The sequence below is a fragment of the Rhamphochromis longiceps genome, linkage group LG22, assembly GCF_057381845.1.
Source record: "Rhamphochromis longiceps isolate RC_006_pf linkage group LG22, R_longiceps_female_GT1.1, whole genome shotgun sequence".
Lineage (NCBI taxonomy): Eukaryota > Metazoa > Chordata > Actinopteri > Cichliformes > Cichlidae > Rhamphochromis > Rhamphochromis longiceps.
The window spans coordinates 1,681,331-1,705,740 of NC_140577.1; the positions used below are offsets into that span (position 1 = coordinate 1,681,331).

General features: G+C 46.3%; 1 protein-coding gene across 2 annotated transcripts in view; it reads right to left on the reverse strand.

The window, feature by feature from the left end:
* The window catches only part of LOC146643049 (zinc fingers and homeoboxes protein 2-like), a 129,300-nt gene that overhangs the window by 10,614 nt on the left and 94,276 nt on the right, over window positions 1-24,410 (reverse strand). For both annotated transcript variants that reach the window (XM_085395675.1, XM_085395676.1), the window contains exons 3-4: window positions 7,471-10,750; window positions 4,033-4,210 (exon numbers count right to left, since the gene is read on the reverse strand). In XM_085395675.1, the coding sequence (XP_085251801.1) occupies window positions 4,036-4,210; window positions 7,471-10,412 (3,117 nt within the window). In that variant the 5' untranslated portion in view covers window positions 10,413-10,750 and the 3' untranslated portion in view covers window positions 4,033-4,035. The remainder of the gene's footprint in view (window positions 1-4,032; window positions 4,211-7,470; window positions 10,751-24,410) is intronic.

A 24,410-nucleotide genomic window follows, 5' to 3' on the forward strand; every position in this document is an offset into this window, starting at 1 on the left:
TGGTAGCGAAGCTCCAAATGCTATCCAGACCACCGACAGGTCCCGCATGCCACAGCCGCTCTATCACGTGATGCATACTGCTCCGACGTGCTAACGTTCTGAGGCGAGTTACGGCGTGTTGCAAGTTTTGTGAGGTGCTTTCGTGATATTTAATGGATCGGATTACATTTTTTATTTTTCTCCGATATCCGATCCAGTAATTTAGGTCAGTATCGGACCGATACCGATACGTAATATCGGATCGGTCCATCTCTAGTGGAGAGAGCAGCTGCAGCAGACTGATGGAGCAAACATCTCCAGCAAACACCTCCAGCAAACACATGCGAGCAGAATCTGTGTCGAGTTTTCAGGTAACCAATCAGAGTGCACCTCGAATCCTGGCGAAGTCTGAACCCTGAGCTGATGTAAACGTCATGTCTATACAGAAGACCCGCTGTAACCGTATGATGTTGGTGGAAAGATGAAAATATTACTGTAGTTAATGTTTTTCTGAGTTATTTGTTTTTTATGTGGTTTTTCATCTTCTTTGACTGCTTTAGTCTCTTCATCATCAACTTCTTTTGGTCTTCTTCTTCTTTGCGTCTTCATTACATCCAGACTTTGAGTAACATGAATGTTATGAAGTTTATACTTTGGAACAGAAGCTTTTAACAGAATGCTGAAGTGTGTGAAAAGCCTTATAACTTCTTCCATCTGAATTTCGGTCACTGGGTCTGAATCATGAAGCCAATAGGCTTTGAACCTGCTTTACTTGTATAGCACGACTTAACCGGCTCAGATCTGTGACCTCAGCAAACACTTTCCGATGAGTTTGCAGTCTCAGTTTCTAGTTTCAAGTCTGTTTGCAGTCAGAAGAAGACTAAAGAGAGGTAGGTGTTAGTGTGTGATTGATAAGTCCATTGGGCCCCTTCATTTGTCGTGGTGGATTCCAGAACATCGAGATGGTAAGACCCAAAGCACTCCACGCTCTGCTGCAGGGTTTTGTGCTAATTAGCACGCTAAACCCATGCATTTTAACCTCTGAGCATGTTAGCATGCCGTTAGCCTGCAAACTCTATAGTAACCATGTGCAGAGAAACTGACTCGTCTTGAGATGCAGTGATAGTGACAGAAGCCTAAAGGTTGATGGTAGCGCTATAACTTCAACTGTGACTGTTTCCAAGCCAAACACCAGAGACCAAACTCACTCCACTGTCTACGGTGCGTGAAGCATCATCTTCTTTAGAAATGTTTAATAATTAATAAGCGAACACGCCGCCTCATATTTGTTACCCAAACACCAGGCAGTGCCCGTGCCTCAGCGCCACATCGTCGGGCACCGACCACAAAGTCGAGCAGGAAGCGTGACGTTTAAGCGTTTGTCAGAACTTCCTGTCTGACGCAGTAGAGGTCAGCAGGTTTTCCTCTGTCACGGTTTATTTTATTGTGTTTTCACCGGAATCCGTCTTTATTAGTGCTGAGCAGAGCGCTGCGACCCGTTTCTCATTCATCTGAGACCAGAGTTTCAGTTTCTGGGCGTCTGATTCAAATACAGCATAAAGCAGAGAGTACGCTGCGTTTCTGAAAGGAAGAATAAGTTTTTACGCTGCTCTGGATCTTTGTGGCTTCTGTAGCGCAGTTGGTCTTCAAAGCTGTGGTGTAATTTATCCCCGGCGCCTCACGTGAACAGTGTTCCTCTGTTATTTTTATGTGGGAAGGAACTACTTTTTCAGATGTCGTATTATTATGTGCACGAGTCACTTAACCTCAGCTTTTTTCCCCTGTGGGATAAATAACGCCTTTTTTTGGACTGAAGCGAGGCAGGTAAAAGGAGCAGAAACCTTTTTCAAATTTCACTGACAGCATTTTATTTCCCACTCCCACACTTATTGTTGGTTTTTTAAAATGCTGCATATTGATTATTGATTCCAGCTGTCAGGAGCTGATTTTGAAGGCACCCGAAAGTGGCGACAGTCTTTCAAAAGTGACACCGTAAGAAGTGGAGTGTCTGCCTCGTTTACAGCCGTTTGTCTTGAGGAAATCATTTGAACCGATTCTATTTTGATAAGCAGAAAGCCGTGTAGAAACATTAAGACTTTCAATCTTCTGTCAGAACAGACAGAGGAGGGAACAACCGGCTCACTCTGTCATCACACTTTGCCCCAGGCGGAGCCTTTTATCTATCAAACTTTACCGCACCGGGGGGTCTGTTGCTATTTTTGGGCCTCCAATAATGTTTTTTTCCCTAAATTTTCCTGAAGTTGGTGTTTGTTGCTGAGCGGTTGTAGCCAAAACTCACACAGCTACACACACAGACGGTGATTGGCTCGAGTGGGTTTGTTTGTAGCCTGGGATCGAGGTGTTGGCTTCAACACTGACAGGCTGGGAGAGGAGGGGAGGGGGGACACGGGGGACCAATGAGGGCCTCGCTGAGTTAAATCAGTTCAGTCTGTAGGTGGTAAAACCTGCAGCCACACATTCAATTCACTTCAATCCATCCATCCATTTTCCTCGCCGCGCGGCCAGCTCCGGTCACCGCGAGGCTGGAGCCAATCCCAGCAGGACACCGAGAGGCGAGGACAGTTTATTCAAATGTGCCAGTTCACAACAATAAACACCTCAAGGGGATTTAAATGGTAAAATAAAGGCGTTATAATATTTATTTATTTATTTTTCCAATGTGAAAAAAATGTGATGGTGCCCTTTGAGTAGCATTTGGTGATGGTGGGGAGGAAGAACTCCCCTTAACAGGAACAAAGACTGAGATGTAAGAGTGAGAGGTGGAACAGATAAGACTCAATGATGTTTCAAAATAAAACAGGAAGTGAGTAGATGCAGGTGAGGGAATAAAGCTCAATAGTGTTTCAAAATAAAACAGGAAGTGAGTAGATGCAGGTGAGGGAATAAAGCTCAATAGTGTTTCAAAATAAAACAGGAAGTGAGTAGATGCAGGTGAAGGAATAAAGCTCAATAGTGTTTCAAAATAAAACAGGAAGTGAGTAGATGCAGGTGAGGGGATAAAGCTCAATAGTGTTTCAAAATAAAACAGGAAGCGAGTAGATGCAGGTGAGGGAATAAAGCTCAATAGTGTTTCAAAATAAAACAGGAAGTGACTAAACAGAGACCCAGAATGACTGTGCTAAGACTAAAGCAAATCTGGCCTCTGATTGTAAAACTTTGATCCAGATGAATTTAAGGTCTCCGTCGAGTTTCATGTAATGAGGTCGACTCTGTAGATTAGAGTGAAGCAGCAGACAGCCTCGGCCAAAAAGCTGAACGTGAGACCTGAAGTGTGTTTTAAAGACAGCCGCAGGAAGGCTTCAGCGAGCACAAACAACAGAAACACACAAGACACAAAAAAAGCACATGTTTTGTAGCTATTTGCGAGGGATGTTCGTGTCCGTGCGGGTTTGTTTGTTGTGGTGGAGATCCTGCCGCTGGACTGCACTGACCTCGAGGCAGCAGCGACGTACAGGGAAAAACATGAAGAAGAAAACTGCCGGAGAGCAAAGACGCAAACATTGCAGAAGTGGAAAAACATTCCACGTTTGTCAACGAAAGTTTGGTTTCTGGAGAAATTCCACCTTTTACACTCACACAGGAGGTAATTTGTGCTTCTCTCGCTATAGAAGAATGGCCAAAATCAGAGATGCACCACTGAAAGATGTGATTCATGCTTCATTTAATTGCTTGAAAGGAGGTCATTTGTCATTTCTGGCATTTTCTAAAATAAGTGATTAATCATTTAACTAAGAAATAGCACTTTTATTGCCAGTGAATGCAATTCAGTTACAGGTTTAATTAAAAAACGCTGCCCTTATAACACGCGCTAAATACTTTCTGCCGTGAATGCACCGTTCAGCGGCCGTCTGCTGTCGCTGAACTCAAACATTTCAGAAATGACTCTGGAGCATTTCAGCAGCATCCTCTGATCGGCGAGCAGGAGCACAAATAAAACACGAAGCATCGATGAAACGAACCTCACAGGCTCAGCGAGGCCCGCGGATCCAAGGACAGCTGCTGACACCGAAACACGCTGAAACTCAAACTCACCGTTTATCCGGTCAGCCTCCCAGACGCGTCCTCCGCCATCTTCTTCTCTCTGTCCACGAGCAGCTCCCGCCCTCGCCTCGAGTCCTCCAGCCAGGTCCCGAACACCTCCCGCACTCCTCCGAGGACGCCCCCGTTCTGTCCCCCGTTCTTCAGCTCCGCCACGCTCTGCTGCCTCAGTCTGTCGGACCGAGAGCGTCACGTTAGATGGAACACATAGCAGGAAATACATTTTAACATTTTAAACAGCGAGAGAGTCGACTGATGTGGGATCACGGACGCTTTAGGAGTTTAACGAGTGCCCACAGAGCTCTGCTGGGGACGCTTTGGTGCAGCCAGCAGTTAAAACCTGTGTTCAGTGTTACTCTTAGTTATCATCTGCACTTCACATCTGAGAAAAACCAACGCAGACATTTTTCAGAATAATTTTCTCTGTAGCCCTGAAGACAGGGCTCCTGTCGCTGTTTTCACCCGTCTCGTTAGAGTCACGTAGTGACGACCAGTCCTATAATGATGCTGTCTGTTCAAGATAAATAAAACAATAAAAAAAGATTAAAAAATAATTAACGGTGAGGTAAAAATGTGAAATTAATGGGAGGGGAAGCATAAATGCCGTCCTGGGCCTAAGATTGTTGAAGGTTTAGATTTTCTCGTCATTAAAAACAGCCTGAAGCTGTTAAAGGAAACTAAGTGTTTTAGTTCCAGTGTCTCAGTGACGAGCAGCCACACGTGAAGCAAACATGAAAGAAAGGTGAAAGTGCGAGCAGCCCACACAAAGAAACTGGACTAAAAATCAGTCGTTTGTCCTTCAGCACCAACAAGAACTGTCAATCAGGTTTTTTGAGATGCCACTGAGGTGATTGTGCACAATCGTATTTAACGCGAGTGGGTCATAAGTGGAGCGTTTTTAATTATAACGAGGAGAAACTAATCACCGCAATAATTTAAAACTGAAGGAGGAAATTCTGTGGAAACAGAGCGAACCCACACATGACGAGCCTCTGTCACAGCCACGGAAACACTGAGACGAGCTGCGCGTTCGTGCTTTAAATCAGGCTTTACATCGGCAAATAAAAGAACGCGATTAACCCCGAACTCCCATCTGAGCGCCGCTGACAGTTTCCTTTATCGCTCTGCATTGTTCGGCTGTACGTCGCACGTCACTCGGCGCGCTTTGTTGCAGAGTTTATGAAATAAACAGCAGCCAGAAGGATTCGAGTGTGCTGTCAGTGCAGGTTCACGCCGTGGTGTTTTCAAAGGCTGAGCCAGAAACCCGGAGCAGGCTCACGGGAAGAATAAAAGGCTTGCCCAAATTATAGTGGAGATATTGGTTTCCAACGTAATGGCTGTGTTATTTGGCCAAACATGTCCCAAGCTCCTTGAAGGAGAGGCAGACTAAATAGAGTCATGTAGATTTGTAGGTTAATGTCCTGAAAACAATGTTAATGTGGCAACTAGAAAACAGCAGCACAAGCCCGCCGAGGGGAAGCGCAAATTTACTTTGGCTGCACAGGTCACCACAAAAGGTGCCAGTGGGTAGAAAACGGTGCTGAAAGTACCAGGGGTGCAGTTCGGTAAACACTGACTGCACGAATTATCGAGGAGAAGCGAAGGAGCGAGGTGGAATTTGGTGACTGGGATATAGGAATAAGATTGACTCGACTCTTTATGAAAAATTATTTTCATTTCCATCATTTCATCTACATAATAAAGGAGGTGGTCACACTGAGAAACGGGGGAATTATAGAGGGCTGTCAGCAGCTGTCAGTGTAGGACTACGTATCCGTGATTTCAGGGCTTAATTTGCTGTTTCTCTGCCAATTGTGGCAAATTATTCAGTCACTTTACATATACTTACGCAGCATTGTAAGAGTCCTTCACTACACGACCTGCTTTTAAAAACATTTCAGTAAAAAAGCAAAAGCAGAAAAACTTCCACATTATATCTTCATCCTGTTCTCACCGAATCAAAGCGCTTCTCAAATGTAAGACTGAAACCTTAAATCACATCTCTGATCGACACACCGGGCTGAGACTGAGCGTCTCCTTCTTTGTGTTTTCACAGACTCGTATTGATGTCTTGATTAACTTGTTGATGCTGAATCATGATAGCCATCACTCCGCTTTAAAACCTTTAAAACCTTCTTGTAGATCAAACGAGGGCAGATAAATGGAGAACGACATGCAGCTTAAATTCCATTAACAGTTTAGTTTTCTTTATTCTGATTGTTTGCTTTATGTAAAAATGTAATCGTAAACATTTCACAGTAATTTTATCTGCCTGCATGACTGGTTAAACAAAGGGTTTCAACATTCATTACACAGGCCTGCAGGCCGGTCTGTAGGGAAGCCACCAACTGGTAAATGTTTACAGACAAGTCTGTGGCTTCCATGCAAATTACAGACAACTGCAGCAACCTGTTAGAGACCAAAACAATTCTAAGGAGGTTTTCAGTGCAGCACTGTGGACCTCTTTGTGACCAATTTGATGCTAGCATATTCCATCAAAGCCTCGCGAATGCTTGCAAAATACACACCTTTCCACTTACGACCAGTGGCTACCAGTGGATTGAAACGTACTATCCGGCAAAACGTGAACCGAAAGTCGTCAAGGGGAAATAAACCATGGACTCTTAGCTGGTAAAGTTTCAACTTTCAAAATTAGTGGTACTTAGACGATACCTCATAAGGTTGACATCCACAGCAAATGAAAATGCTTTTCATAAAAAAATCCTTCCAAAATTTTTAACTTAGGTTTCTGAAAATTTGCCTATTCAGCATGAGGTTAAAATAAAACCCTACCCTAACCATGGATGGGTCTGAATGAAAGGGTGACCGTGGTTCAGGGGGTTGGGAATCGCATCTGTAACCGGAAGGTCGCCGGTTTGATCCCTGGGCTCTCTGTCCTGGTCGTTGTGTCCCTGTTTACCCTACTTGCCTACTGGTGATGGCCAGAGGGGCCGATGGCGCGATATGGCAGCCTGGCTTCTGTCAGTCTGCCCCAGGGCAGCTGTGGCTACAACTGTAGCTGCCTCCACCAGTGTGTGAATGTGAGAGTGAATGAATAGTGGCATTGTAAAGCGCTTTGGGTGCCTTGAAAAGCGCTATAGAAATCCACTCCATTATTATTAATCCATTGTCTGTAGTGGTCCAGGTCTGGAGGTGACTAAGAGGCTAACCGCTAACAACAGATTGCCTTTCAATTATTTATTTGACCTATTTGGCAAACCCAAATGGAACTCTTAAAATATAATTTAAAATAACTTTTAAAAGCAAACATCTTCTCATTTCTGAATCTATGATTGTTTAGCATGTGGCTAAAACCTAGTTAACCCTACCCATAAGGCCATCTCTTGGACTGTATGAGGAAAACCACTTTATATTCTGTGTATTTCTTCTAAACAGAAAACATGTCAAAGTAAAGAACTGTGAATTAAGTACCTGCCAGCAAACTGGTCTTGGAGCTCATCGTGCTGTTGATTGTTGAGGCTGTTGGTGCGCTGGTCCATCAGCCAGCCCATCTCAACCTCCAGCACCTTACTGTTGTTGTTTGTTACGGCTCCTTCCTGACAGCGCTGGATGATGCTGGGTGGAATGTTTTCAGGGGAACACATAGGCAGCCCCTGTCCTCCATTCACGCCATTGTTGTGAAAAAGTTCTGCCAAGTCCATGCTGCCGCTCTGCAGCCGACTATCGGTGAACCAGCGGGCCAGTTCTCCGCGAGCCAGTCCTGTCCGACCCTCCAGCTGGCTGAACTCCTCAGGGGAAGGCCACCGCGTTTGAGCAAAATCGTCCTTGAGGAGCGCCAGGGATCGGCCGTCTGGAGGCACTGAGCAGGAATTCAGATTGGGGACGGAAGGTGCAATGGTGCCAGGAGCAATCATGGACAGGGGGTGTGAAGTTGGTGGAGGGCTTTTAAGGAGGCCTACACCGGTGCTTGGTTTGTGAATCCCATTCAGTTGCAGTGCTTGGTGCTGATGTAGCTGTTTCTCAGTGATGGCACCAATGCCATTGCCGCCCATCCTTTTAGTGCCCATGGAGTTCAGAAGGGCTTGCTCCAGGTTGTCACGAAGCGCGCGGCGCTCTGCAAACCAGCTGTCGATTTCCTGATGAGACAGGCGGGTTATGGCCGACAGATTATCCACGTCGCTGTGTGTAGGAAAGCTGTTCCGCAAGAAGTTCTCCTCCAAGATCTTCAGTTGTTTTGCCGTTTTTCCTTTCATCCTCTCCAGCAAGGGGAACTGGGTCAGCACCGAGGACTTATGTTGAAAATCTGGTTTTGGTACTGCTGGGATGTCCCCACCGTCCAAATGTAAGATTCCATTATTGTGACCAGGAGAGGTCTGATCAAAGGGCCATTTCCCGTCCATTCGAGACGTTCCATTGGCCTCTGGCAGAGGACTGACTACCTTGTCTCCTCTGGGGTAGCTGGCTTTCAGCTCCACTCCTTGCTGCTCTTTTAATTTCTTGCCATCCAAGGAGAACGCTGAAATCTGGGATGGAGCTTTAGCCGGAGCACGGATGGACTGGATAATTGTCGGCCTCCTTACCTGTGAAGTAATGAGCGGAGGGGAGTTCGGCAAATTTAAATCAGAAGCTGGCAAATTGTGAGAACTGGGGTGTTTTTCTTTGGAAGGGACGGGCACGGTACGGGGAATAAGTAAACTGTTTCTGAACGGAGAGACAGAGATCGGTGGGGGGGCAATCATTGGCCTTGTTAACGACTCTGGAAAGACTATGGAGGGCAGAGACACCACCGGCTTTGTTTTGGGATTTCCTGACGCCGAGAGAATCTTCCCTTTGGAAGACAAAGATGATGATGACAACGATGGAGGCGGTGGCATTAAAGGCACAGCAGCGGATGACCTCTTCATCTCTGTGGTAACCAGAGGAACTGCTACAGGTCTTTTCATCTCCACGGGAACAAGAGGTGGAGCCATTGGGAGGCGGCCTTTTGGGGGAGGAGGTGGTGGGGGAGGAGCCATTAGGACCTTGTCTTTAGGGTCACCAGAGTGGGGCGCCACTGCCATGATGGGTCGCTTGGACTCAAACACTGTTGACAGCTGTGTCGGCAGGGGTCGCTTAAGGGAGTGGCTAGAGCCTGCCGGGGAGTTTGTGGTGACTACAGTTAGCCCATTGGGCGCAGTCGTCCGGACGTGACCGAGATGCTCGACTGTCGTGTGGACGATGGGCTGCTGTGAGGCTTTGGCAGACGGCCGAGAGATGGGGCTTGTAGGCAAGACGGTGAACGTGTGATGAGCAGGAGGGATGGAGCCATTAAACATTTTCTTCCTGGCTTCCTCCACCTCTTCTGGGGACCAAGTGATACCTTGCTTCAGCCGCTGGGTAGTGAACCAGACTTTGATCTGTTCCTCCGGGTGCTTGGAGGCAGCTGTAAGCCATGACAGCTCAGCATGCGTTGGGTATGGGAATTTATTAAAGGAGGCGATCAGCGTCAGGTTGTTGTCTAAAGAAGGGTTATATTTGGTGGTGTTCAAGGGAACGGCTATTTTTGGTACAGAGTTAAAGTTGGGTGGACGCTGGAGCATTGGGGTGACATGGGAGAGCCCTTGGACGATGGTGGGTTCAGGGATGATGACTGTTCCGTTGATGTTCACTGCTGTGATTTGGTCCTTCTGGATCAAACCGTCCAGCTGGCTTTTCAGTTCGCTCCCTCCAAAGAGCGTGTGCACACTACCCGGAGATTTCACTGTGGTAGATATGCAAGGTGGAAACACAGAGCTACTGTGGCTTTCACCTTTTTCATTTGTCACGTCGCATTCAGCTGAATTGTCCTTGCCTTCGATTGTCTGCTCTAAGATAGTCTGATTGTTCATTTTTATCCTCTTGAACTTGAAGTTCGTCTCACCTGGGTGCCGGCTCTCGTTGTGCTCTGTGAGCGAGTCAAACTTCTTGGTGTTGAAGTTGCAGACAGCACAGAGGTACAGTGGATTTAGAATGACGTTAGGATGGCTCGAGTCCACGTGTTCTTTGAAGTCATTCAGGTTCTGCGTCGAAAACGGGCAGTATTTGCACTCGTAACCTCTTCCCTGCTTCTTCTGGGACACCGGGTCTGATTCTGGCGCTTCTTTGTCCTTCCCCCCTCTGGCTTCTACATCTTCGATGACAGGGGGGTGATCTTCACATCCAGACTGCTGCTCTTTGTCTAAGTGTTTTGGAAATGCCTTCCGGTCTGGATTATCTCCATTATCCTTCATGAGGTTTTGACTCTTTTTCGCAGATTCAGGTGGTTCATTTTCTCTCACATCTTTGCTTGCCAATATTTCCATGTCCATCACCTCCTCCGGGTCATCTTGTTCATCAGGCAGGTCGCTGATGACCCGGACCATGCAGGGGGTGGAGGACTTTCTACGACTGGACATGATTGCGGCTGCTGCTGCTGCTGGTGATGATGGTGGTGCTGGTGTTGCTGATTGTGTTGACGATATTGTTTTTGGCTGCTGCTGCTGCTGCTGGTGCTGGTCGAGGACGTCAGCGTGTCTGCGTTGGGGGGTCTTTACTGGGGCGGAACGGAGCAGGTGGTTGTGGAAAGTGGTAGGCGGTTGGATGTGGAGTCTCCAGTGTGTGAGAGGGAGGGCGAGAACCGGCTGACGGCGCTGGCCCAGGACCGGTTGTGCAGTGGCGTCTCCCGCTCACTGGCAGTGTCAGCTACCGACCTCGGCGTCATGGGAGGGCATCACAGACAGCAGCGGCGTTCAAGCTGCACGGGGACGAAGACAAAGAGAGAAAACGACACATTAATACTGTTTGTGTTCAGTGAGCTGTGAGGAAGCCACTTAGAAAGGGCTAAAAATCTGAGAAAAACATGTCGGAGAGAGAAAGACGTCACTATAATAATGTTTGTGTCTGATGTTCACTCCAAACAGGATAAACAACAGGGAAAGTGCATGATGGGCAATGAAAGAAAGAGGGGAAAACTAGATAATCTGCACTTTGGTAAACAAGCCTTTTTGATGAAACATCCTTTGTTTGAGGTGAAATCAGCACAGGAACAGGAAAAAAGAGTGGAGAGAATCACTTATAGGGATACAGTTTTAATCAAAAGTTTATCATCTTGGACATGAATGTTTTAGTAATGCTTTCATATTTCACAATTTCTGAGAACTTTTTCTGGAGCTGAATTATTTCACAACCTCTAAGATTATGAGAAAAAGAAACAAACTCAATAATTTAGTGAACAAGTTTTAATTTATTTTAGATTTCCTGAAATAAACACAGGGTGAAAATAATATATACGAGGTCAAGAACATTTATACACCCACTTAGATGTCCTAACCAGCCACGGTCGAGTCTCTGTGCCAACACATAAAGGGAAATCGTTCGACTGACTGATGCACGGCGACATGTGAAAATCTGGGGAGCTTAGATAAGTCAGGGATATCTTGGAGTCGTTTCTAAAGGACTGCATGTTCCAAGATCATCCGTTCAATCCACTGTTTCTTCTCAGGAAGTGCAGCTACTGTGCCAAGGTCTGAAAAACTATCCAAACTTTCACCCTGAGCTGAGAGGGTGAAAGCTGCTCTGGTTGGTCCGAACAGACCTGCCATGAACTGGAAACGGCTCAAACATCAGCGTTACCGCCTGCTGTCCAGATCCCCAGTGGCTAAAATACGGACACCTCGACTAAAGTTTGAAACTGACCGAGTGCACAGTGAAAAATGTCCTCTGAACCAAAGTTTTATGATTGCATGAGGAAAAAAAACGAGTTGTAGGACACACTTGCTCGTTGGTTGAATCATCTTATATTAACTATATAATTGTTGCAGCCAGACCGAGCTAAACCCACAAAGTCAGCACTGCAAACCAGAGACGCTGCCTACCAGCGTCAAACAGCTGTTTATGCTGATGACGGGTGGTTTAAACACACAACAGGTTTCTGGATTTGTCGACCGTAAACAGACTCTATCTAGAACTGTGTAGTCCATAGACTGGACACTAAAGGCCTGACCCTTTTCTAAAGTCAAGTTTTCATCAATAGTTATCCGGAGAGCTGGGAAAGCTGTCACTGTGAATCTGCCAGGGCTAAACTTAAAAACTACCACCACAAAGTCCCAAAGCATGCAGACTGATGAAAGCTTACACAAAGAAAATTAAGTCCAGCCATGGGAAGGACGGGAAAACTTTTATTTTGCTTTTTTGCACATGGAGAACTTGGAACGGTCCATGCTAGTGTTTTCTCTAACATGCATGGATGTAGTCACCTATCGGTTATTAAAGTCCGGTCTTAATGTTTGCCGTGGCCACACACCTGACAGTCAGACGGTAGGCCCGTTAAGTTTTTACTGGAATGGGACAAAAACTTTACGAGGTTAATGTTTGTTCAGCGAGACATGAAACTAGCGCCGGAGACCACAAACTCATCAGGAAAGTGTTACTGAGGCCGCAGATCAAGTGAGCCGAGGGCCACAGGCTAGAGGAGTCGCCCCCTGCGGGCCAAAAGAAAGAACGCAGGTTTATGGCACTATCAGGCCTAGATGTTGATTTTTCCCATACATCTGTAATTCAAACAGGGACTTATTACTTGCTCCTATGGTTACTAGAGAGCGTAATTACTACTCTACTGACCTCTAGATGCTTCTCGCAGGCTCTGCAAGGCTAATAATTTCAAGCATTCCCGTATGAAGAGTACCTATAACCATGTTAGGGAAACAAAGTCAGCCATTTTTACTGCCCACAAGTCATGGCGAAACCCTCTGGAGCAGATCTGATCATTTTGTAACTCCCCATCCAAAGATGGGAGGTTCCAAGCTTAATTAGCGACGTGATATTTTGCGTCTCCTTTCCTGTAATGTCCGAGCCAGGTCTGTCAGGCCTGTTGGCGCTCATCTTAGCATCGCACTGGCTCCGTCGGGTCCGGTCTAATCAGGCCCTGGCAGGCGACAGCGTTTGCTGACAACACCAGAAGGCCAGAAGTTAAAAATAAAGGAAGTCCGGCTGACAACTCGAGACGCCACGCTCGAAAATTATGATGAATCAGAGTGCCACTTAATCAGGACACGCCGTTCCAGGCCAATCACATGTAAATGCGATAAATTGAAGACGTCCACGGCAACTACAAAAGACAAAAAAAAGTCTCCAAACTCCAAACCCCATTAAAAAGACATTAAGCGCCTTTCATAGATTCGGGCAAAGACAACTTCACAGGATAATTACCCTGTAATCATGTAATAAGAGAGACTCAGTGATGAGATCTCCTGACAGCTATCATCCACACAATGGAACGGAGAAAGTGAGGTAAAAACAGACGGGGAGAGAGAGGAAGATAGGTGTGAATAAATACAGAAGAGTGCAATAATAAAAGGAGGACAAAAGGAAAAAAGCAGGTAAATGGGAGGAGAGAGAGGAGAGAGAATGGCGAAGGCGCGCAGAGATAAGGGGAAAAAGAAAGAAGGGAGAGTCTGAAAACTTCCAAGCTAATGAAAGAGAACAGGCACAAAGCAGAAGACGTTTTAACTAGGCCATGGCCTGGCAGACAGAAAGAGAGAGACGGCGGCGAAAGAATGGAGGAGAAGAAGAGCGAGAAAAGAAGGCAGATAAACATAAAGGAGGAGGAGGAGGAGGAGAGGAAAGGGACAACAGAGTGTTTCAGGAGGAAGAAAAAGGGAGACGGGGAAAGATAAGCAGAGAGCAGAGGAACAGAGAGTAAGAGGCACAATCGAAAGCAGATGAAGAGAACGAGAGAGATGAGAGGACGACGAAAACATTTCCATTTGACAGTAAAATTTTAACGGATAATAAAATGAGGTTTTGGTGCACTTTCTATCAGGAAAGTTGAAGCTTTGAAAAGGTGCCCCAATCAGTTGGGGGAAAAACACATTTGCCAGGGAAAAAAATGGGTACTTCAACACTTAATTAGTATTGGGCAAGCTGTTATTTGTCCCATGTGTCACTTAATGCTGGACATATTTCATGCTCTCGCAGCCTTGATCAGCTTCTCATCGCCTGCACGGGAGACACATTTTATAGCTGCAGAGTATCCAGAGCCCGTCTGAATTGTTGCACTGTGCAATGAGACTGAACTAATCCTATGTTATTATAAATCTCATGCATTTACATTGCTGCTTATTGCACGCTTCGGCTAATGGCGTTTCCTCAAACAACGAGCATAAAAACACCGACAATCAATTCATAAAAAAACGACTCGAACCCAAACGTGTCCGACGCGCTCGCCTCGAGGAGTTCAAAATTTCAGTCCCAAACCTCGTTGGAAAGAACCGAACGCACCGCGGGGCGAATAGATGCAATCCAGAGTCCACCTCCTCCCTCCGTCTGCCTCTAAAACCTGCTGCAGCACAGCATGACCCGACCCCGCGCAACCTGATTAGACTGAATATGGTTTTGGACCCAGCCCAACTCAAGTCCCTGGGTCAGGTCTCGGTTACTGGGTAACCACAGGGGCCTGTGAGGACCTGTAGCCTGTAGCGCCCGAGTACCGCAGAGTTCACGAGTTTAAAAAGTTTCACTTGGAAATGATTTAAAAATGACTGATAGGAGTAAAGGGCAGGCCCGTTCTGCTTCTCCCGATTTAAATCTGTGTTGGTGCTCAATTATCAGTGAAGTCTGTGTGAGGACTTCTACTATGGTCATCTCAGCCACAGAAGCCCCACCCACCGTTTAAGAGGGGCGACCAATCAGAAGAATATTAGCTTAATGGACCAAAGCGCTGTACCAGGTCCCAGCGTAAGAGACGTGGCTCAGTCTGAGACTGAAAACACGGAGCTGGAAACGAGCCGAACGCCACATCACCGTTTACTTCCTGCTTCGCCGCGACGCTTCTCTACCAGCCATCTCCGCCCACACATCCACAGTGTTTCCTCTGTGAAAAGAAACCCACACAGGCACGAGGAGAGAGCCTCAGCCGGGACTCAAACCCAGGACCTTCACGCCGTGCGGCACCAATGATGACTGAACCACCGACCCTGCATCTGAAGGGAAGATGCAGTGAAGGATGTAAAAACATAACCATACAAAAGTCTGGCGTGGGGCACGGGAGAGACTCTAAAACAGGGGGTCGAACACGCTGAAGTGTCCGGTTCAGGCCTCGCGGACGTATCTGAGCGTTTCACAGGATCCCAAACTGTAACGTGAGTTTAATGAGGCTGGAGAAACGTTTTTCTACAGACATCTCGTGCCGTTCGTCATCTGTTTGCTAATGAAATACTCATTAAATGAGAAAAATAATCCAACAACCTGTCGTCTGGCTAATTTTAAACCGAGCGTGGCAGCGGTTGTTTTTCACCTGCTTCCAGCTTTTATAAAATCTTGGCTCCGCTTCAGGAGACACATTTATTTACGCTCAACGGGAAAAAATTTGGAATATTTGCATCGTGCATCGTTTTACTGACCCAGCCAGCTCACCCCTGCTTTAAAGGCGAGTTGCACTTACATGTTATTTAATGAGGCTTGATTAAACACTTTGTGTCCATTAAATTAGGATTTTATAGTTTAACGCAGAAATACATCCAGTAACCTTCAAAGAGAGGCTGCAGAAACGCTCTGTTGCTCTTTACACCCACACAAACTGCAACGCTCCAATCTGAGCCACACCCACATTTCCAGACACGGAGGATAACCTGCTGCAGCATCGGTCCGCCCTAACCTGTGAGAGCAAGCAGCTGATCACAGCTTTTAGAGATGCCCAGGTGCGCGTTTACGCTAAAATGGGAGTTAAGCTGCTCTTAAAAGGCACTCCAGGAAACGGTGCACTAATAACCCAATAAAGCAATCAATACGCAGCCCTAATACGGGCCAAATTCTAGCAAATACTTCAATCTCCTTTCAGATCCTCTCTCCTTGTGCGTTTGCTTAAAATACTTGGCCAGAGACCCAGCTGCTGCCAGAGGTGAAGTGGGAAAAGAGGGAGGGAGACGGTAAAGGAGATAAAACAAAAAGAAGAGTGTGGGAGGAGTTGGAGAGAACAGAGCAGGGAGTGCATGTATAGGAAGACGAGTGTGTAGGAGCCAAAAAAACAAAAGAAGGGAAGAAAGCGCGAGTGCTTAGCAGTAAAGAGGTTGAGAGAAAGGACACGAGAGTGTGGGAGGAGAGAGAAATGAGACGGATGGAAGGAGAGAAAAGGGGCGACAGAGAGGGAAAACAGAGCTGGAGAAAACAGATTGGACGAGGGAAAGTAAGAAGTGTAGAGGCAGACGGAGCTGCAGGCCCGAGCTTTTCATCCGAGCAGCGATGGCAGCCTCGCTTCCCGTCGACGAGGAAGAGCGCTGCGGCTGCCAGCTCGCAAAAAAGAAAAAAGAAAAGTAAAAAAAACAGAGCTCAGCAGTGTCATGTTTTGCTGCATCACTGGGTCGGCCTCGAGGACTCCGGGCCAACTTCTGACGAGGGGAGTCATATGCCGCTTGGCTGCGTCCCATTTTATTGGGCTGAGCTCGCCTCCGTGCATGCTTGTAATTACTCGTACAGTATTTGTGTGCAGGGGATTGTTTGGAGCACGGCAGTGCTTCGTAATTATTGAGGAAATAATAAAACTGCAGCAGTGACAACAGTGATTTGCAAATTGCAGGAAGCGGCAAATTGTCCTTTTGAGAGGCAGGTGAGTTTTTCCTCAATCAAAAACAAGCAAACCTTTGTTCCCTCCTTTAATTGGTGCACATTAGAGTATCAATTTTAGACGGAGGCAACAAAGTCTCCCAGGATTCCCTGCGTTTAAACACCACGACACAGAACTCTCCTCTGAAAGTGACACCAAGTAACTCGATCGGTGGGGTGAAGCAGGGTTCGGGGGAAAAAAGATCTGATTTTCACCTCCGCCAAGGGCAAACCGTCAGTCTAACTGCAAACTGTATCCATCCATCTAACTGACTGCATCGCAGCTCGCACGTCGAGGCGGCGAAGGGCGTGCTGGAGAGAAAAGGGTGTCGAGGAAGCCATAAAACAAGTCGGCGAGGAAAGAGAAGATAATGAGGAGATATCTTGGGAAATGAAATGACAAATTAGGAGGACGAAAGGCAGATTGGAAGGAGCCCAGTGTGCTAATAGGAGGGGTTAAAGACGTTTTACTGGAACAAGGGCAAACTGGAGGGGGCGAGGGCTCGTGGGGAGGGAGGCGATGTACATTTTGGCACAGAGGAAGCTCAGCTGCAAACAAACTGAACCGGCAGGCGTCTTGTCATCAGCGGGGATCTAAACTACTGTAGGGCTGGCCTGGCAGCTTGTAATTCATAATGAGACCAAAACAGACTTCGGGGACTCGCTCAGATGACTTTTTCTTCCCCCAAAGCAGCTCTGAAGCCGTTTTTAACACGTGAGCCGACATGAGGATGAGGCACAGAGACGTCTCCAAGTACAGCTCCACTTCACAAACCAAAGATCAACCTCTAATATTTTCAGTTTAGTTGATAAAATCTCTGAGTTTTTAGACAAAAATATATAAAACTTTTCAAAACGACCTCCAGAAACAAAAAGGCTCATTTCTAATGAGATGACAGCATAAAAACACCCAAAAGTTCAGGAGGTGCAACCTGCTGCAGTACATTAAAAACTATAATCTGCTACAGTAATCACGATGCAGTGTGATTGATGAACGAGGAGGCCGGGGTGGATGGATGGTCTCCAAAACATCAAAGTGTGACTCGTGTGCTTCAAAACGAAGCAAAGTGGGAAATGTAAATAACACAGAGTACAGTCTGTGCGGTCATACTTCCTGTTCCACAGCTCCCACAGCTGGAGCACGTGCAGAAAAGCACAACGTTCATGTTTCCTGCAAACTGCGTCTATCGTTCAGCATTACTGAGGCCCTCACAGATGTGACCCTCACACTAACATGAACGGTTACAGGCCGAATCAGGTCACGATGCTTCTGTTTTATTTGCAATAAGAATCTATGAGTCATTTTCTTTTGGACCCTTTGAGAGTTTTCAGGGTTTTATGCTGTAAAGTTACTGTTAGATTCTCTTTACTGGTTTTATTTTGTTTGGAAAGCTGTTGATGGGATAAAACCATCATCAGGAGGTGGAAACGAATCAGAGGAAACACCTCATGTCCTGCTGTGACTGCAGGCCTGAAGTTGTCTGATACCGGTTTCTACGTTTGATCCTGCGCGTAGGTTTCTCCCTCTGATTGTTGATTAATGCGACCATGTGCAGGTCAGCGGGACGGCGGTAGGACAAGCACAACACTTCCAGTTGTTGGTTAAGTGCGATTGTTAGAATGAGGAAAAGGACAGCTCTGATGTGTAATGTAACAACAACAACAACAATCTTTATTTATAGAGCACATTTAAAAGCCTTGGGCATACCAAAGTGCTTTACATAAAACAATAAAAGGTTCAAACATTGATAACGGATAAATAAAAATAACGAGTTATGTTCATAGATAAAAGCTACCAATAAGAATGACTACAGCACATGGGTAATGTAAGAGCTGGTTGCACAGTGGTCAGAGCAATCAGCTTAATTAGGCCACTATTAGCACTGATGCCGACTGATCAGGACATGCCTAACAGATCTGAAACACCTGGCATGCTAATGGTCCCTTTGGGAAGACGCTGCTGCCGGCGCGCTCGCTGTGTTCCCAGGTACGGTGACTAACAGGCAGGCGAGGAACATGCAAATGAGGCGGCTGAAAGAACCACCGGGGACTGAAAGTTTGGAGCTTTAAAGGCGGCGGCGGCGCTCAGAAACTAAAAGCGTCCTGGTTTCAGAGTCCCCGTGACCCTCCTCCCTCAGGCACACAGTCATCATGCAGCACAAAAACCGCCAGCTCTGTGTGTGTGTTTTAACATAAGTGTGTGGACGCTAAATGATTGATCAAAGGATGGCTTTGTGTGGGCACCTCGTGGTGCTAATGCATCATTAACACAGCTGGTAGTATGACCCAGCTCTTCTGAGAGCTGCCAGGCTATTTCCAGCAGCTTTCTCTTAAGCTTATAGAGATCCAAATCTCACTCGTGTTATATAAGAGTTCTGCGAAACATACTGAAAGGACGTCACGACTAGTTTTACCTCAGGTTATTTTAGCTGGCCCCTTTACAGGAGAGGCAATAAAAGATGTTTCACCGCTACTGCAGTCTGCAGGAATTACTGACATGATGAAATTACAGACGGAAAACAGCACTCCCGCCCGAAGGATAATCTGTCCTAACAGGGCTGCGAGTACGTCTGGGTGACACTAACAAAATCAAACACAGGTACCGCCATACTGACAACGGACGGGCGGGCGGCGGGATGGCGGTAAAGCTCAACTGTAATGGCCTGTTTGCACAGGATCTGTCAGCATGCAATGCATTCTGGTACTGTGGCGTTTGGAGAGACAGCACATCCTTATTTGCTTCATTTGAAATCCACTTCGTGTAAATGCGGGCGTGCGGTGCAACGTTACGGGTAAAAACGTATGCCGCGGACGTTCTACCTCTAAAATACAAAGACAACTCCTGTGACTCACCCATCAAGCGTCCAGTGCTGGAAGCGAACATGAACAGGTCACTTTGTTAAATCCTGAACTGTAAAGCTCAGAATTCAAATTTACTAATTTTGTGTTTTCAGACCATGAAAACGTGTAAAGCTGCTGAAACACTGTTAGCCCACAGGTTTCGTCACATCAAGCCTATTAACCAGTGTCCTCGATCCAAACCCAGTTCACTGCGGGGCACTCTGGTTTGCTTTGTATTGTGTAACGTACAGAAAGGCTTAGTTAGGAGTTGGTGATAAAACCAACAATCCCCGGCTCAAAGTGGGCCAGAGCGGCGCCGGAGTCAACCCGCCGAGCTCGCAGCGCCTCTCCCGTTATTCTTCTCAAATGAGCGTTTATTTTTGCTTTGTTACTTTCAGGCCAAAGGTCAAAGTGCGTTATTTATAAAGGTTAGTTTCACGAGCGCACAGAGTACATGTCTGTGCTTTAATGTCGTTTCCCCAACAATAAGCTGAAAGTTCAGAACATCAGCTGCTCGACTCAAAGTGCTGACAAGTTGATAAACCTCTGTCCTTACATCAATATGCATGCCTTTGATTATTCAGAAGAGCCACGCCCACGCACAGCTCCGGATCTGGAATCAATTCTTTTTTAAACTTAGTCTGCAGATGTATATGAACTTTTATCCTGTCAAATCCATTTAACGTTTGTCCAGCTTGTTAAAAGGTTAAAAGGTACAAACGGACCAATCGCATGACCTCATAAAACTGAATAAAGTAAAATTAAGTGAAAATGGCAGCTCTGATTCGAGCGTTTGTGCCGTGTGCCTCAGACTCAAAAGGAGCAGAAAAGCAGCGCTGAGCGCGAGCGCATTTTATTTTGAAAAGAAAGGTCCACGCTTAGAAACACGGCCCAAGGCCAAAAGGCCCGTTAAGCATTAGACAACTTGGAAGCGTTAAATGGAAGCGGAGACTTAATGACCGATGGATCTTATGAGGCAATTTGATGCACTGATGAGAACAGAGCTGTCTTTTCATTGGCAGAGAACCTTGAGTGCAGTTTGGGTTTCGGGTGATTGGCTGGGCGATTGGAACGGCGCTCTCGGTCACGTGACCGCGATGTGCGTGGAGCCGGCCAAACTCTCGTATCGTTGAGCGTCTCAAGGTCGACCTCGAGAGCTCAACACGAATGACATCGATCCATCTATTCATCCCTCCGTCACTGATCTAACGTCTCTTCAGCTGCCAACTCTCTGCCTGACCTGACGTCAGCGGGGCCTCCGCGGTAATTTAATACAACAGAGACGCAATCCACGAGTTTTACTTTCATTTCTGATTCCCGGTGGGAATTCTGGGAAGCATAAGGAGCAGCGTGGGGGACTGTCAACAAATCTAAAACAATCACTGAAGAATAAATGAATTTATTTAAAGGAACAAAAGAAGAACCAGAAGAAGAATCGGCTCGTTAGACCCAGAAAAATATTTAGAAACTTCTTTCTGTAAAAACGTGGAACTGTCGTCATAAACGTTTCCAATCACGGCTCGTTTGTGCTTCAATATTTAAGTTGTTATTTCTACTGGAAGGTTTGACATCATCCATCACATTCGGTCTACCAGGCTTTTTTCCCTCTGCCACGGCGAGGTAATTATCCCCGTGGCGCATGAAAAACAATAAAGAGGTTAATTAACGTCTGTCTATTTCTATTATGATTCATCTGGATAGAAACCAAATCAATTTGGTTCTAGTGGAATTTATTTTCCAGATAGGCAGGTCCAGAAGTTTCTTTAGTGCTTCTGCCTCCGCACGCCATCGCAGCTGATTTTACCCTGACCCATCCAGATGTGACGTTCAGCTTGAACTCGCAGCTGTTTCTACGCGCAGACAGAAAAACCAGCAGAAACCGAACAGGCCGACCGAAGATGTGCGGACCTGAGGCCGTGCGTCTGTGCACGCAGCTCACGCCGCTGAGCTCACGCCTACAGTGCGTGAGCTCCCACGGCTCGCTGATACAGCCGATCTGAACAAAAATCTGATTCCAGCTCAATGAAACCAAATCTGTGGATCCTGTTTGACGTCAGTCTGTCGGAAACCTGCTGTTAGCTGGAGTTCGTTACAAAAAAGTTATTTTTTCACTCAAATTTCCATTAAATATGATTTAAGTGCAGGAGCAGAGAATCCCTTCCAATAAAAAATAAAACCAAAAACAATATTTCTTATGATTTTTTTATACAGAAGGAAAAAAATTGTAATATTTGATTTAAATGATCAGTTTTACTGACGTCTGTTTGCCCCCCCCCCCCTTATATATAACCTTCATGTTTTTCTTCATTTCTAATATTGGCAGTTTTTCTGTGCATTTACATCAATATTATAATAATAGTTCATAATAACATAGTATTATTATAATATCTAATAGACAGATCGATCCACACACACACACACACACACACACACACACACACACACACACACACACACACACACACACACACACACACACAGAAATATTGCACCTTGTCCTGCATGTCTGAGTTATTGTAGTTTCATACGTAGTTCCAGGGTTGGTCATTCTCCAGGTTTTTATTTTGAGGTAACTGGAATAAACTCGCTCCACACTGCAGATTATAAGACTATTACTCAGGCTTGCATATATAAATCTAACAGCAGGTCCTGTATGAATAACAATCATCTGTATCAACAGAATTATTGTCAGTGTCTACACTGATAAATCAATAATTATGACCAAAAAACTACGAAACACAGACTTCTGTATGATGAGTACTTTTACTGTTGGTACTTGAAGTATACTTTGATGTACTACTCCTTCATCTAAGAGTACTTGTTTGTAAAACACTCGACTCTCTGTTGACCTTTCACCTCATTCAAAACGAGACTTCTGAAAATAACTTATTGATTCAGCATGTGGAGTTACAGCCTAGCCCCCAAATGCTGATGGACCTTATGAAAGTGTTGCATTATTAATGCGAGCAGGAAAAGCTGCTGTCAGGAGCTGTTGACACCACAGAGGCTCGTGTGCGAGTGACGCTTCTCCCCCCGACCACAGCCGGGCTTCCTCGCGCTGCATCGGCCGAACTTACGGAATCACTGCTAATTAGGGACGGCTGATGTGCTGCTCTGTGCTCGTCTTAAAAAGCAAAGAAAAGAAGGTGGAGGCGACGATCGGCAGCTACTGAACGAGCGGGAGAAGCAGAGGAAGACAATCGGTTCTGTGGTGAGAAATTTAGAGGCTGTTGCCATTAATTAAGCGTCATTTTCCCCGTTAGCCGCAGAGCCGCAAAGGAAGGATCACCCGGATCGACCCGCACAGCGCCCCTGGGGATTGGACGCCTCTAATATAAATATAAACACCAGTAAATCTGACATTATAAATCTGTTGCCCCGTAATTCCACTCTCACATTAGCTTCATTTCAGCTGCGACTGCCTGACATTTAAATAAATAAAGGCAGACGCCCGACTTATCGCTCCACGCTGACAATATTATACAGGAAAACACACGCCTGTATTCCTGCCACACACACACACACACACACACACACACTGAAACAGAGTTTACAGAGGTCAGAGGTCAAGATCAGCGACAAGCGTGACACCGCTCGGCTGAAGGGAAACGTCGGAAAACTTGAGTTTTAATGAGCGTTGTTTTTGGTGAAATGGCAGATAGTGTACACACACACACACACACACACACACACACACACACACACACACACACACACACACAGCATGAATATCTATGAAGAGCCACACAAATATGCTGATTCACACACATGAAATCCTCGTGACCTCCAGCTGTCAGACTGGACACGCACACACACACAAAGTCACACAAATACCCACCGGCTTCACACGGCCATGGTTTAGTAATGCAGCACACACACACACACACACACACCTGACATTCTATCAATTCTCCCACAGCAAACTGTCGGCCCCCCCGCGACCATGAAATATAAATGAAATACAATTAGCAGCTTTAAAGAACTTCATGAAGGCCAAGGCCTCGGTCCAAACACCCCCCGAAACCCCCAGCAAACACACACACACACACACACACACACACACACACACACACACACACACACACACACACACACACAGTTCAGTGAACTCTGTCAGGAGCTAAATAAATAAATAAATCAACAACAAAATAACTCCGTCCTTGGTTGCAGAGACTCATCGCAAACATCCATCTGAGCCTCCGATAAATAATTAAAGCTCACAATGACTATACGTTTTACACACACACACACACACACACACACACACACTTTTTTCTTTTATTTTGAGGAAAAATAAAAAAGTTTTTTTAACGCCTCAAATTTGAGTTTTCTGCCTCGGAGCACGCCGCTTTGCCCTCGCGAGCGCCCCGCTGTCCTTCCATCCTAAAATTTAATGGATGCAGTGACTCATTACAAAGTGAAGGGGGAGGAAGAGGGGAGGCAGGTAGGGGTGGAGAGGGGGGCAAAAAAAAAAATTAGGAGAGAGATAGAGAGCGCTGTGCTTCATTTCCATGGCGTTACCATAGCAACAGCAGCGCAGGAGAGAGAGGGAGGGAGAGCGAGAGAGAGACGGCGAGGTGCCCTTCTGCCGTCGCAGCGCCTCGCCGCCGAATATTAACCAGGCCTGTACGCTCAGGTGCTAATTAGGAGGAGAGGAGGAAGGGTGGAGGAGGGGTGGGGTGGCGAAGAGGAGGGAGGTCAGGAGGGTGGAGGAGAGCGAGAAAAACAGGAGTGAGAGGAGAGGTCAGGAGGAGGCGACAAGGAGGAGGAGGAGGTGTAGAGAGGAGGTCAAGAGGGGCCAGCGGATGGAGAGGAAGAGGAGGAAAAGAAGGGAGGAGATGAGGAGATAAGGGGGCGAGGAAGTGAATTCTCTTCTTCCGCTTCTCCTTCGGCCGGCCTGTCAGGTTGATCTGTTCTGCTCCGGGAGGTCAGAGGAGGACAAAAGGAGGTGAAACAGGAAAAAACAAGAGAGGAAG